We start from the raw sequence: 14,224 nt of genomic DNA on the forward strand, positions 1-14,224 counted from the left end.
CAGGCAAGTAATTCAAAGAAAAACCTGTCTGTATGCAAGAAGAAGGGTTTCTGTGATCTAGAATGGGTGAGGAAAATTGAGGGGTGAAGAAAGTCCAGAAGGAGATGTTCAAATTCTATGTATGAAACCTGCCAAGTATCAGCCCAATCACTGAGCAACACATGCATAGCACAGGCTCAAGCCAACCTAGCAAAAGTTGAGAGAACTGAACTGAGATGTAAGCCCGTTGTACTAGTTTTAAACAAATCCTGTGTTGTGGCTTGAATATATCCTGTTTTAAATGCTTGGTCCCTGGTGAAGATTCTAGAAACTTTAGGTGGTGAAACTTACCTGGAGGAAGAAGGTCCTCAGTGGGTATCAGGCTCTTGGTCCTTTCTTGTCTCTCTTTGCTTCCTATCTACAAGAAAATGAACAATCTCTTTCTCTATACACTCCTATTGCCATGATATACCTGGGGCCAACTGAACATCAACCATGCACATGAATTCTTCCTTCCTTAAGTAGTTTCTACCACATATTTTGCCAAAGCAATGAGAAAAGTTGACAAATAAACCCAGTAAAGACTTACACCAAGATCTGATTCACTGCTCATGGGAAGTAAACCACACAAGGCCAAGCCTTCTTAGGCTGCTTACCTACAGAAAGCACCAACAGAAATCTTAGGATTCTAATTGGACCCTTCACTCTGTCCAGCATCAAGTACAAAATTATTTGACAACCAGGAAGATGTCAGTAATTCTTCACAGAAGTCAATGTCAAGAAAACCTAGATATTAAAACTATTATGTAGATAGTTAAAGTAACTTATTTTGTCATAAAGTGAAGTATATCGAAAGACTACCTGGCAACAATGAAAATAAAGGTATTCTCAGCAAGAAAACAGAACAGAACCAAATGCCAATTTTAAAACAATATTTCTGAAATAAAAAACTTATTTATGACCAAGGCAGTAGAAGGAGGTAAGAGGACAGAGTAAAACATGAAGGTGAAAACAAAACAAAAATTGTAAAGACAAAAAATACAAAAGAGAGAGAGTCTGAGTCTCTTGGGACAAAAATCAAAAGAACTAATATGAGATTTAGATAGACTGAAAGAGCACCATTTCTAGAAACATCAAAATCACACTGGTGAAAACCAAGGAATAAAGATGTTAAAAGATCCAGGCACTAGTGACTTCATGATCATAATCCTAGCTACTCAAAAGGCTGAGAGCTATGGATCGAGGTTTGCATGCAGCTTAGACAGACAAATCTGATACTCCAATTAATCTGCAAAAGCCAGATCCAGGTGTGGATCAAGTGGTAGAACACGAGCCACAGAGCAAGAGCATAAGCCTTTGAGTTCAAGTCTTAGTACCAATGCAAAACATAATCCTGAAAATAGCTAAAACATGATAACACAGTATATACAGGTTTAAAAACAATCAACAAATATTTTCTTTTAGAAACCAGAGGCAAAAGATAACATTATCTTTAAATTGATAGGAGGGGAAAAAAAGATTCATCATTCAGTAATTGTACATTCAATAAAAGTATCCTTCATCATAAAGAACTGAAGGCATGTTCAAATAAAGGAACAGGAACAAACTCATCACTAGCAGATGTGTTCTACAAGAAATGTCAAGGGAGATTTTTTTATACAGAAGGGAAAAAATACTGGAAGGAAACACGGATCTTCAAAAGTGAAGAAAAAGCAAGAAGAGTGATAAGAAACTAGATAAATCCAAAAGAATACTACTTGCACTTTAGGTTCCTTAAAAAGAATAATAGTGTTTAAAGAAAAAGATATAATATTAAACAGTGAGGCTTCCAATGTATGTGAAATAGTATTTACAACTGTAATAATAGTAAGATAACTACAGAGAAAAATCAATAAAGCTGGAATAGATATTTTAAAATAAATAAAAGACTTCAAGAAAAAGGATTATCAGACATAAAAGTGGTTATTTCATAATGAAAAAAGGGGTGATTCTTCTGGAAAACAAACCAGCCATAAAAATGCAGATGCCTAGTAATATAGTTCCAGAAAATGGAAGAAAAATTGACAGAATAAAAGGACAGAATATACAACCCCATAATCATAGTAGAAAACACTATTTTCTGGGTAATTGATAAACTCCAGAGACTAAAAATACTACTAGGTATAAAAGTAATGAACAGTACTAGGCAAGTCCTTTGACGTGACTAACATATACAGAACATTCCAATCACAGATTTCTTCTTAAAAGAAATGAAAACATGTTCATACAAAGGCATTCACACAAATACCTATAGTGGTTTCATATTTAATAGCCTCGGACTAGAAATAATCCAAATATCCACCAACAAATGAAAGGAACAACAAATTCCAGTATGTTTATACAATTGAACACTACTCAAAAAGTAACAAACTGAAACAAAACTGACAGACACATAACAAGGAAAACAATCTCCGAATCACTGGTATGTTGGCTGAATAAGCTGACTGTAAAGAATGACTATTGTATAATGATCCTATTTACATAATATATTACAAGAGACAAATGAATCTAAACTCACAGCAGGTATCAGTGGTGCCCTGAAGACAGGGTGGTACAGAGAAGCAGATTACAAAAAGGTCATGAGGAAACACTGAATGGAGATGAAAATATGATCTTGATTGTGTTGATAGCTTCACAGCTGCATAGAAATGTGAAAACTTATTAACCTATACCCCAGGTGACCTGAGGCCTTAAATATGAGAGCTCTGTACTACCAATCAATATTCTCTGCTACTGCCCACCCTGCTGCTCTAGGCAGTTTTCCCTGGACCACTTTCCTGAGTTACAGCTATACTGCCACTAGGATGCACAGACATTAGTCCTTGTCTTTAGGACCCCTACTATCAGAGACCATGCACAACATGCTGCACCGACACTTCACCCACAGCAACTATAAGACAGCAGAGACTCCACAAAGTGAGGGGTCCACAGGAGCTTAGGATGCATCAGTAAGAAGCACAGTAATTCATGAGGTGACTAAAGATCATATCCTGTTCTTGGCAGGACACACATCTTTATGGTTGAGCAAACAGGTAAGACAGCAGGGATGTGGATGATCAGGCCATCCAGTGGGACCCAGGCTATTAAAAAAAATGTGTCTAGTCACATCTACCTATTTCGTTATAAAATAAAACAGGAGTACAGTACATCCTGGGACCTCTCACATAAGTAGAAAAGAAAAACTAATCCAACTATACGGTTTAAAAATGCACATTTCATTATACTTTAACTATACTCCTAATCACAGTATTTTCAAAGCTTGTCTGAGTTAAAACCCTTAGGAAGAATTATCTAGAGTACTTGTTCAAAATGTAAATCCCAATGCAAGATCTGCAAACTCTAATGGTGTGATTGTGTGAGTAACTGTGAAATTATTTAGCCCTCATACATCTGAGAATCATGGTTTAGGCCCACATCAAACACCACATTCTCTAAAAAGTTTTCATTGGCCAGCAAGTGGGCATAGTTCCCCATTTTCTCCTGAGATGTGTATTTCAATTATCTATGTCATCCTTCCAAAAGCAATCAGCAACCTTCTGGCATAAGCTTCTCTTATCTACCCCCTCACCCTGCCCACTTTCCTGTTACAAATACCACACAGTACTAAAAGCACTGATTTTATGTCTGTGTGCTGTAATAGTCTCCAATGATTATTGGACAATGGACAATGATTATTCTGTTTCCTATAGCATGAGGACTACTGTAAATATATGACAAATAAATGGGAAAATGATTGTTTAAAAGCAACAACTGTTCATATGAATGTATTTGCAAGTTTCCCATGAATCATTTAAAAAAATAATGAGGATATAAGAACATAGATTCTGTTTTTTTAAAAAGCTGTTTTCTAATGTGCAGTTTTTTTCTCTTCCTTAGCCTATGTACAATCTCGTAAATTTTATGAAGACTCAACAAATGGTAAATTCCTTCCTGACACAATCATGGCTCGTAGTCATCCCTGGTGATAGCTTCAGATGTTTCTGCTCCATATACCATATGAAAAGGCAAAAGCAACCTTAGTCATGCCAGTGGAAACAAATGTGTAATATTTAAGGATGTGACTCAGTCCTGTCCTCAAAATACCTCCTCATAGAAAAATAATAATAAAAATATCCAAGTCATCAGAGAAACACCAAATACTCACATCACAATTACTAAGTCTAAGGAGCCTGAAGTAATATTAAAGATACATAAATTAAGAAAGAAGATTATGCCACGGAAGGCAGTTATTTCATTCACAAAGGCACATAATACACCACAGGCAACTTCACTGTATAAAATATGTTCTCTGACTTTTTATTGGCAATCTAATTTCATACTTTTAATTAAATGGACTATCACAGGAGATAACACACAAGGTGGCCTAGCCATTCTTAAGAAGTAACTAATTAGAGAACAAGTTAAATTTTGTCTGCTATTGGTTTTAGATCTTCATTCTATGTTAGGTAGAATGATTTCTTTGAAATCAATCTAACCACTTCAAAACCTTTTAGTTTTCAGGCAGCACTGTAGAATAGTTAAATGCTGTCAGAAAGATGGGTAACTTCAACTATTAGCTATTAGCTCTGGATCACTGTTCTCAGCCTTGATAAAAAGGTTAAACAAAAGACAGTTGGAAAATCTTGCTTTCTGAGATGCTGGTATACAGTAACAGTTCAAATGGTGTCTGCTACTTTCCTTGCTCCATCATAAGCTTCTTTGGTTTCTGGAAATTTCAGTACTTAATCTGATCCTCTATAAGAATGAGAACTCTATGACCATCACTTAAAGAATGAGAAATCTATTACCATCACTTAATATTGTTTCTTAGAAATTCTCTCTTAAGAAGAGAAAGGACTGGAGGAGAGAGAAGGGGAAGAAAGAAGGGAAAAAATGTAGGAGAAAAGGACAGTAAAGTTCAAGTGGAGGAATAACTATGTGGAACTAGTCCTATTTTAGGCTACAGAACTTAGAAGGCAGGAAGTCAGTTGCACATGACAAATAATGATTGAGGTTGGTAACTGACAAGCACATACTTTAATTTTATATAAGGCAATTCGATTACACTATTTAAGTCTAAGAACAAAAAGAAAGATTTACTGTAATAACTAAAAACACCGAAACCACATTTTCTTGATCTATTCATCTACTGAGGGGCATCTGGGTTGGTTCCATATCTTAGCTATGGTGAATAATGCTGCAATAAGTAATAGTTGTGCTGGTAGCTTTAGTATGGCCTTGTTTGTAATCATTTGGGTAAATGCCTAGAATTTGGGTTGCTGGCTCATAGGGGAGAAAATGTGATATATATATATATATATATATATATATATATATATATGTGAATGAATTCTATGTTTCCATCAGAAATAGTGACGCTACCCCATGTTAGAAAATGGAAAAACTTGGAAAAAATTATATTAAGTGAAGTAAGCCAGACCCAAAGAAACACAGGTCCCATGGTTTCACTTATTTGCAATAGTTAATATACATCTAGGATTATCTTAGCAGATGAGCAGAATAGCTCAATAGCTACATACATATGACCATATAAGATGATGCTAAACGAAATGAACTCCAAGACATGGACACAAGAGGTTTTTCTTTGTTGTTATTGTTTTTAATGTACTATGTGATTTTTGTTTCTTTTGTGTGTTCTTCCCCCTATGGTACATTCTCTATTGTCACTGTATTTGGTTTTGGTAATCTGATATTGTATATACATTTATGAGAATTAGGGAAGGGAAGGGGAAGATCAGAATGGTGAGACAAAGGACAAGGGGGGAACCAATGCAACAGTAATATTCACAAGACAGTATCTTAGAAATGATCTTTACAATTTGGGGAGAGGTGGAGGGAAGGGAAAGAGGGAGAAAATGAGGGAGGGAGGGAGGGAGTAACAAGTTCCACAAAAAAATGTACTTATTACCTTACTTATGTAACTGTAACCCCTCTGTACATCACCTTGACAAGAAAAAAAACCCACCAAAATCACACAGAGTATCTTTCAGAAAATCACCTCTTCTTCCATTTCTTTAATTTCCCTTTCTTGCAAGATATTTAAATTTATGCATGCAATTCCACCAGCTTGAAGCAGGTCCTAAAACCATTGTGAATCATTGAAACATATCTGCATTTTAGCTATCATTGTTTGCTTGGTGATATATATGGTACACCTGATCTAACTATAGAACAGAAGTCTCATTAATGTGCAACAATGACTTGGAAACTTGTTTCAGATAACTGTATCAAACACTGTGAATAAACTTTGAAAATCCCATAGAGGATATAGTTATAATGCAGGATACCTCAGTTAATCATTGTTATTTCCTTCTTATCTCTGACCCTTCATACCAGGGGTATGAAGCCTAGGACTCACTCAAATCTTTTGTATTAAAAAAAAAAAGACCATAGAGCCTCTAAGGTCAATTCAATAAGCCTTACTTACCCCATATTTTGTATTTTCTATTAAAACTCATGCACATGTATAGCTGATTTTCCCTTCAGTTCTTTATTATGCTTTGTTTTCCTTTTAAAATCACTCAGTCTAGAATTGTGGGTAAATGAATGACAACAGATCAATGGAGGTAACTAGTTCCATTATGATATGTTGGACACTCTGTTAAAACATTTCCAGTTAAGAGATCTCTTAGCAAAATGATTCATTAGAAAAAAGTCAAAATATTACAACACTAGCTATTAATTTCTACAGAATACTTACTCTGTGCTAAGACTAAAAAACTGATATGTATCACCTACCTGATCTTTATAATGGAACTCTGAGAACAACAACATTGTGCCCATTTCAACTATGAGAAAACCAAGAAGCACAACAACTTGACTGAAGACATACAGATATTGGTGACACTGTTGTAACAAAACCACTGGGTTTCATGACATGAAGTACACATCTCACAACTCTTGCTCATAGGCCCTAAGTGATGCTGATCACTTCTCTTGTGTTTCACTGTACTTTCCTAAAGTAGCAATTTAAATATCTGACATTGTCACAGGGCTCTGTTAACTCATGGCAGTAATCCCAGCTACTCAAGAGGCTGAGATCCAAGGATTGTGGTTGGAAGCCAGCCTGGGCAGGAAAGTCTATGAGACTCTTATCCCCAATAAACCACCAGAAAAGTGGAAGTAGCACTGTGGCTCAACTGGTAGAGGGCTCGCCTTGAGCTGAAGATCTCAATGACAGTGCCTGGGGCCGAGTTCAAGTCCCAGGACCGACCAAAAAAAAAAATTGAAATTGTCCAAGAAGCATTTGGTATTGTGCTGGGCATCCCTTCATCTAACTCAATAGAATGGAGAAGTATCTGAAAGCATATTAAATCTAAAGACTGCAGATAGAGGAGACATAACAGCAAAACTGAGCAAAAACCTGAATATCACTGTGGTTCCACTTGCTTTTAGAAACCACAAAGCTAAATAGCACACTCCCATTACTTTTGCTATCAGTAACCCCTCTGATGAATGGTCACTATGGTAATAATTTTTTAAGCAGTTTTTCAGGAATTTGTAAGGCCATTTCTATCTCAACTAGTTGAAATATCAACCTTTTGTCAGAAGGCTAAGCCCTGTCCTCAGATGGATCTACCACCACCACTTCTAAACACATGTTCTATGAAGAGCCAAGAGGATTGACTATGCATGACAAGTCTACTGATTATGTCCCCTTTTCCCTGCTTGGCAATCACCTTTCCCTGTACCTCAAACCACCCTATTTCTTTTTTTATTTTATTTCTTAATTTTTTTAAAAAAATTTTTTGCTGGTCATGGGGCCTGAACTCTGGGCCTGGGGCGCTGTCCCTCAGCTCTTCAGCTCAAGGCTAGCGCTCTACCACTTGAGCCACTGCACTACTTCTGTTTTTTTCTGCTTATATGGTGCTAAGGAATCGAACCCAGAGCCTCATGCATGCAAGGCAAGCACTCTACCACTGAGCCACCTTCCCAGCCCCAACCTGTTTCTTTATTCCATAAATACCTCTGAGCCCTATCCTCAGGGAAGTGGATTTGAGATTGGGCTGCTGCTTCTTCACACTTATACCTTGTGAATAAAACTCTATTTTGCAAAACCCATGACCTTAGTGACTGACTGACATGACCTACAGTACTCACTAGGAGTTGAGAACAAGAAGAGGTGGTCAGGGATTTGCCCAAGCCCAGGGAACACAATTCCTACATTTCATACTACTCTTTCTCTTCAGTCTCACTTCAGTGTCATTCCCTCACTGATGAATAGGCACCATACTCCTATCACAGCCTACCTAAGTGTCTTGTTCAAACAGCAAATGTCCATTAGCAAATATCCATTCCTCTATACTTGTATTACTACTTACAAACTGAGCTCAAATGCTCATTTCTGGACTTTCCCTCGAGAATTTAAACTCCAAAGAAAATTATTAAATTTGCATAACGATGTTTTTTTAAAAAGTCACAGTTTTGAAATTAAGTTTAGATGCTATCGCTTTTATTTTTATTAAGCAATGTTCCTGCAAAAGAAAAGAAGAGCAGGACTTGGAAAGAACTTTCTCAAGTACCTATAGACAGGGGTACAATTTAATCAGTACTGATCTTTGCACTTACCCTTAACTGATAGTACTGCCTACATTGAGGGTAGAGTACAACTAAACATTGTGAACTCAAGGATTGTTACAATGTGCTTAAGTTTATTTGTGAGGTCGTTGTTGAATCGGGGGTACTGCAACGAATGCAACAAGAAAAAATAATGCATTAGATTTGTTCTTAAATAATTTAGAAGACAAATTGCACTTGATGATAAAGATTGAACACCTCTGGGGCAACTGCAAAGCAACAATGACATATAAACCGATATAAAACCTCAACACATAATCAAAGTAGCCAAGGTTGACAAGGAAAAGCTCCAAAGACAAGAGATCTTTTCAAAATGAGATATGTTAAGAAAGTTCTTCCTCAGCTCAGAGTCAGATATGAACCCAGTAGCACTGAAGAAAGATCAGGAAAGCTGTTTCTAGAGGTATATATACATCCTGTAAATGACTAGCAAATAAAACTGTAGGAAAAGAGAGAATCCCTTGGGGTAGCCGGTCAACAAAATTGAGGATACTTGTCTACCTGAATTGACCAGTTGCTGTTCCATCACCCCACAGCCAAGAACTTCTAGCCATTCTCCATGGTAGTTGATCTCCATCTCAAAGGAAGGATGAGTAAAAGGGAAGTAGCAGTCCACCCATCTTATCTCCAACCCTGCAGATACCAAAGGAGAAACAAATAGTATTACAAAGTAGTCTACAGTTTCTTGCAATCAAACTTAGCCTTTAGCCAGATACCAATCACTACAGTCTGAGTAAAACAAACAGTAAACAAACTAATCTGAAACACTGTGAGGTGAGGCAATAAATTTAAAACTTATGGAAATCTGGGCATATCTTTTCTAATATGTAAAACAATTTCTGTAGTTCCAGGACTCTCTAAAACCAAATCAATTACCTGTCAATTCCCAGAAACCACATGACATCAGAAAGTTAGGCCATGATTAGTAGAAAGCAGGTAATTCTGTTTATAAGTGACAACAACAGAACACCACAACTAAAGAAACCATACTTTTACTACACTGGCTTCCAGATTCGCATATCAATTGATAAAAGATAAATTCTGAGAAGTTCCAAGTTTAATTACAAGAGCCAAAAGGATAGAAAAAGAAGACAAAGGAAGTTCATCAGTCAAAAGCTATTTAGGTAAAATCAAAGACTGTTTCAAATTTCTAAATGTATTTCCAATCTCCATGGCAACCTTCCCCCCTGTACCCACCCTCCCCCCCACCTTCCGTGAATTAAAAATGCTAACCAAGTCCTGGTGGTGTCCCACACCCAAAGCTTTGTGACTTTGGGCATAATACTTAATCAATGCAGTATTTTCCCCTGATCTATAGAATGGAGAGTCGAGGTATAGCAAGTGCTCAATAGATAAAAGCAATGGTTTGTTACTATTTTTATTTACTGTACATTCTGATTTCTGTGGGATTTAAAATTTAGGTAGTAGAGCTGGGATGTACTTCAGTGGCAAGCACTTGCCTAACAAGTACAGTGTTGTGGATTTGACCCCCAACATCAAAAAAGAAAAGCCCCTCCCAAAATACAGTTTGCAAAAACCTGACCCCCCCCTCAAATACACATAGTCATGAGTAAGAATACATATACATATAGTGTGTGTGTGTGTGTGTGTGTGTGTGTGTGTGTGTGTGTGTGTGTGTGTGTGTGTGTGTGCTGTCCTTGAGGTTCTTTTGTTCAAGGCTAGCACTATACCACTTAAGCCACAGCTCTACTTCTAGCTTTTTGGGTATTTAATTGGAGATAAGTGTCTCCTGGACTTTCCTGCCCTAGATAGCCTTGAACCATGATCCTCAGATAAATGATCCTCCAGAGTAGCTTGGAATATGGGTGTGGGCCAAAAAATCCAGGTCTACTCAACACTAAAACCTGAGCTTCACAATTAAATACATAATTTCCTGTCCATTGATCCAATATCAAATAATAATGGAATAAAAAGATAAAGGGTTTTTCTTTATGGATCAAATTCTATAGGAGAGAGCAAATTTCTCCCTTTGCTCTATTTTAATGTTTTTTCCCAATTACCTATTGCCTATGGCAAGTGTCAATTGATTTTTGTTTGTAATGTTAATACAGTATTTCCTGTCTTCTATTATAGATTGGTAAAACAGAAATTGGGACTGGGTATGGTAGCTCACAAGAGTAACACTTAAAAGGTAGAGATTGAGGATAGGAATTCAAGGGCCATGGAAAGTCTGCAGTATCAACCACCTATGGACCACATCTTCTGCACCAATGGCAGGAACAACTAAGGACATGGTTCAGAATAGGTGGGAGGGTAGATAAGTGGTCATTGCCCACAATCTTTACTTCCTGAGAACTATCAATAAGATGCCATTTTATTCTACTTCCTACCCACCTTAAAACAGAGTTCTTCCTCATTTCTTTTCCTACACTTACAATTTCTTTCACTATGTGTCTATCCCACATTTATATAAGAAGTCCCTGACAGACATAGACTATGAGACTATTCAACATTTTATTATTGAAAACAATGCTGCAACAAAAATACTGTGTTGGACCAAACAGTAAATGCTTGTATAATTGTAATAAATACTAAATGTTGTTAATCTGTCCTTACAGATGTTACATAATATTTTAGAATACTCAATTCTTTCTATAGAGGCAAAAATATACAGCTAATAATTAGTGAGGTCCCTGACGAAGAACCAGAAAACTAATGATAAAAGATAATTCATGTGGCTCCTTCAGACAGTTGCCGTAGCTAGTAGAACAACTGAGTACCCATGTATAAGACTCCCAAGGTTCTGCTGCTCTGCTTACCTCTTGCTATTTATTTATTTCTCTCATCTCTCTCACAGCAAAAGTAAAGTATCTTCCTGATCTAGCAACCATGCCATTGGCATAAAAAGGAAGAGGGCACCTTTAAGGAGCTAAGGCATTTATAATGTCAATACAACTTTGAAAGCCATTTCACAAGTAGAATGAAGTCATTCATGACCTACCCTTCATGCCCATGTAGGGCCTTAAGACCCTGGCACGGCCAGGTTCTTCAATATACCTTATGTTTTCTAAAGGTCCACATAACCACAAAACTCAAAGTCCAGTGCTTTAGATTGTTAAATGGAATAAAATCATTCCTTCTAATGTGGTCATTATATTCAATGAACATTATTTAAAACTTGAACTATGTAAATAGAGGGTTGGAGGGAGAAAATGGGGACAGCTATGGAAGGAGTGACATTGTACTCATAAATTGACAGATCTGTAACATCATTGTACAACTACATAATAATAATGTTTTATGATAATGTAAGAAAAATATGTGAAGAAAAGTATGTAAGAAATGCAGTAAAGGGACTGGATATTAGATGGGTGATATTTTTTATATAATATCCTAGAAATGAGCCAATAAACTAAAAAGCCCGACATCTTTAAGAAATATGAAATAAAAATTTCTAAATTACTTTTCTAAGGTAATTAGCATTTGTTGCTCATTTACTATGTGGTAGATACTACAAAATATTTCATATGCTTCCTGTCAGTTATGCTATATTGATATAAGGGTGGAATACCATCACATAGAAATTACAACCCCTGTTTTCACTGTATTTGATATTGGTATACTCTGTGGAGGGGAAGGGAAAAAACAAATTGTTTAAATAGGGATACAGGTAGACCCATTGCAACAATGAGATGTACAAGATGTTACGTCGAAAAAGGAACTTTACAAACTTTGACGGGGGGGGGGGGGGGGGGGGATGGGAAGGGGAGGGCAACAATGCTTGATAAAAAATGTATTCATTACCTTGCCCATGTAACTGTAACCCCTCTGTATGGTATTTTCACAATAAAGAAAAAAAAAGAAATTACTATTCCCTTTGCACCAATGAAAAAAATGTGTCTCAGACAACTTATGTATCTAATCTATTAAGTTTCTAGCCAAGTTAGTAAATGTGAAGACCAGGAATAGTACCAAATCTCAACAGCAGAAAGGAGGACCTCATAATTCACAGATCACCACTTAAGAGTTCTAAGAAAGGTACTGCATCAGTAGTAGGGAAAACCAACTACAATAAACACTATAGCAATCCTGCTTAAGAAAACTTGGAAAGAAGATCTGAGAAGATCAAGGTATTTTTAAAATTCCAAGCAAAGCTTATGAATATCGTTAGAAATACAAAAGTGCCAAATGCATTACATGGTAAAACTTACAATATTAGCATTCTATGAATAATGATCAGGTAAGCAAAGAAGAAAAAAATTAAATAGAGAAAAATCAATAGCAATCTATCACAAAATTACAGATGACAGCATTCGAAGACCTTAAAATACGTATTATAATGGCACTTATTATGCTCAAAAGCTAAAGGAAAGTAAAGAGAGGATAGATAGAAAAAAGATACTAACTAAAGCACATATATGAGATGAAAAACATGCAGGATGGGAATATCAAATTAGATCTTCCAGAAGAAATGATTAATGAACTTGAAAACAGCAAAACGGAGACAGTCCAATGTAAAAAAAAAGGAAAAATAAACAAAGATGAACAGAGAATCAGTGCAAAAATAAATTTTCCAGTGGTCATATGAACATGTAGAGCCCCAAAGGAAGGAAGTGATAGAAAACTCACTGGTTCTCTTTCCAACTGATTCCTGAGGTAATGTTCTATTTCCATTGAGTACCTCAACTGACAAAACAGAGCACTTCCCATTCCATTTCCTGCATCCCAAAGGTAGAACACACCAGGCAATTTTTCTGAAAAGCAAAAAGCTTGCAGTGGATTATATCCAAGCTATAGTAAATACCAGCAAGACAACACTGCCTGAAGGCAAGGATTGGTTTGCTCCTTCACTGTATAAGAGTTTTCTCAGAAAGACAACTCTTCAAATCAAACAGCAAAGTGCTGATTTAAAAATTATTAATACGAATTTTTTAATATTTTGAAAATAGATTCACTTTAGTATCATAGTAGAACAATTAGAAAACCTAATTGTTAGTCTCAATTTTCATTGTTTGCATTAAGGATTCATGTATTTTTTTAAATCATGAAAATATGTACAAGATATGTGGTATTTATTACCAGTATCTCCTGAGTTTACTACTGACAAGAACATCTTTCATAGCGTAAGACTCGAGGTAGGATGAGAACATATACTGGACCTGATGCAGGTAAGGTTGGCAAATAGATAAATTGGGAGGAATTAGCATTTCTGGAAGGAAAATGAAACAGCAACATATTGAGCAGAGAGAGTAGGAGACCACCTGCAATTGGGCCCAACAAAGCCTGATCCTTGACAGAGCATTGGAATGGGCAGCATCAGAACTACCCTATGGAAGGCCTGAAAGCTCCTGTAACATTCAGTCATTGAATGTAGAAAGACCTATGGTAAAGGGGCTCCTGGAAGCTAAAGCTGTTCCTCAAGGAGCTAGCAGCAGGAGGCCATCTGAACCCTCATCAACCAGGACCCTTGGAGGGGATTCTGGGAAGTGCAGTTGAATGACTGCCACAGCCTTGTGGCTTCTAAACAAAGAACCAGAGAAACATGATACTCCAGAGGCAGCAAACTAAGTGGGCAGCAAAGCAGCACCTTCCATCCCTCCTTCGGACTAATCCCAATACATCATAAGGAAATAGCAAAGTCTGAAATGGTGCAAAAAAGGCTATACAC

General features: G+C 36.7%; 1 protein-coding gene across 1 annotated transcript in view; it reads right to left on the reverse strand.

The window, feature by feature from the left end:
- Window positions 1-330: 330 nt before the first annotated feature.
- LOC122108389 (phenylalanine--tRNA ligase, mitochondrial-like) overlaps window positions 331-14,224 on the reverse strand; it is a gene marked incomplete at its 3' end in the record, with an annotated part of 131,989 nt that continues 118,095 nt past the window's right edge. Inside the window, exons 4-5 of the mRNA XM_042680309.1 lie at window positions 9,089-9,228; window positions 331-397 (exon numbers count right to left, since the gene is read on the reverse strand). Of these exons, the coding sequence (XP_042536243.1) occupies window positions 331-397; window positions 9,089-9,228 (207 nt within the window). The remainder of the gene's footprint in view (window positions 398-9,088; window positions 9,229-14,224) is intronic.

Source organism: Dipodomys spectabilis, unplaced genomic scaffold (genome assembly GCF_019054845.1).
Source record: "Dipodomys spectabilis isolate Male_0828 unplaced genomic scaffold, ASM1905484v1 ptg000059l, whole genome shotgun sequence".
Classification (NCBI taxonomy): Eukaryota; Metazoa; Chordata; class Mammalia; order Rodentia; family Heteromyidae; genus Dipodomys; species Dipodomys spectabilis.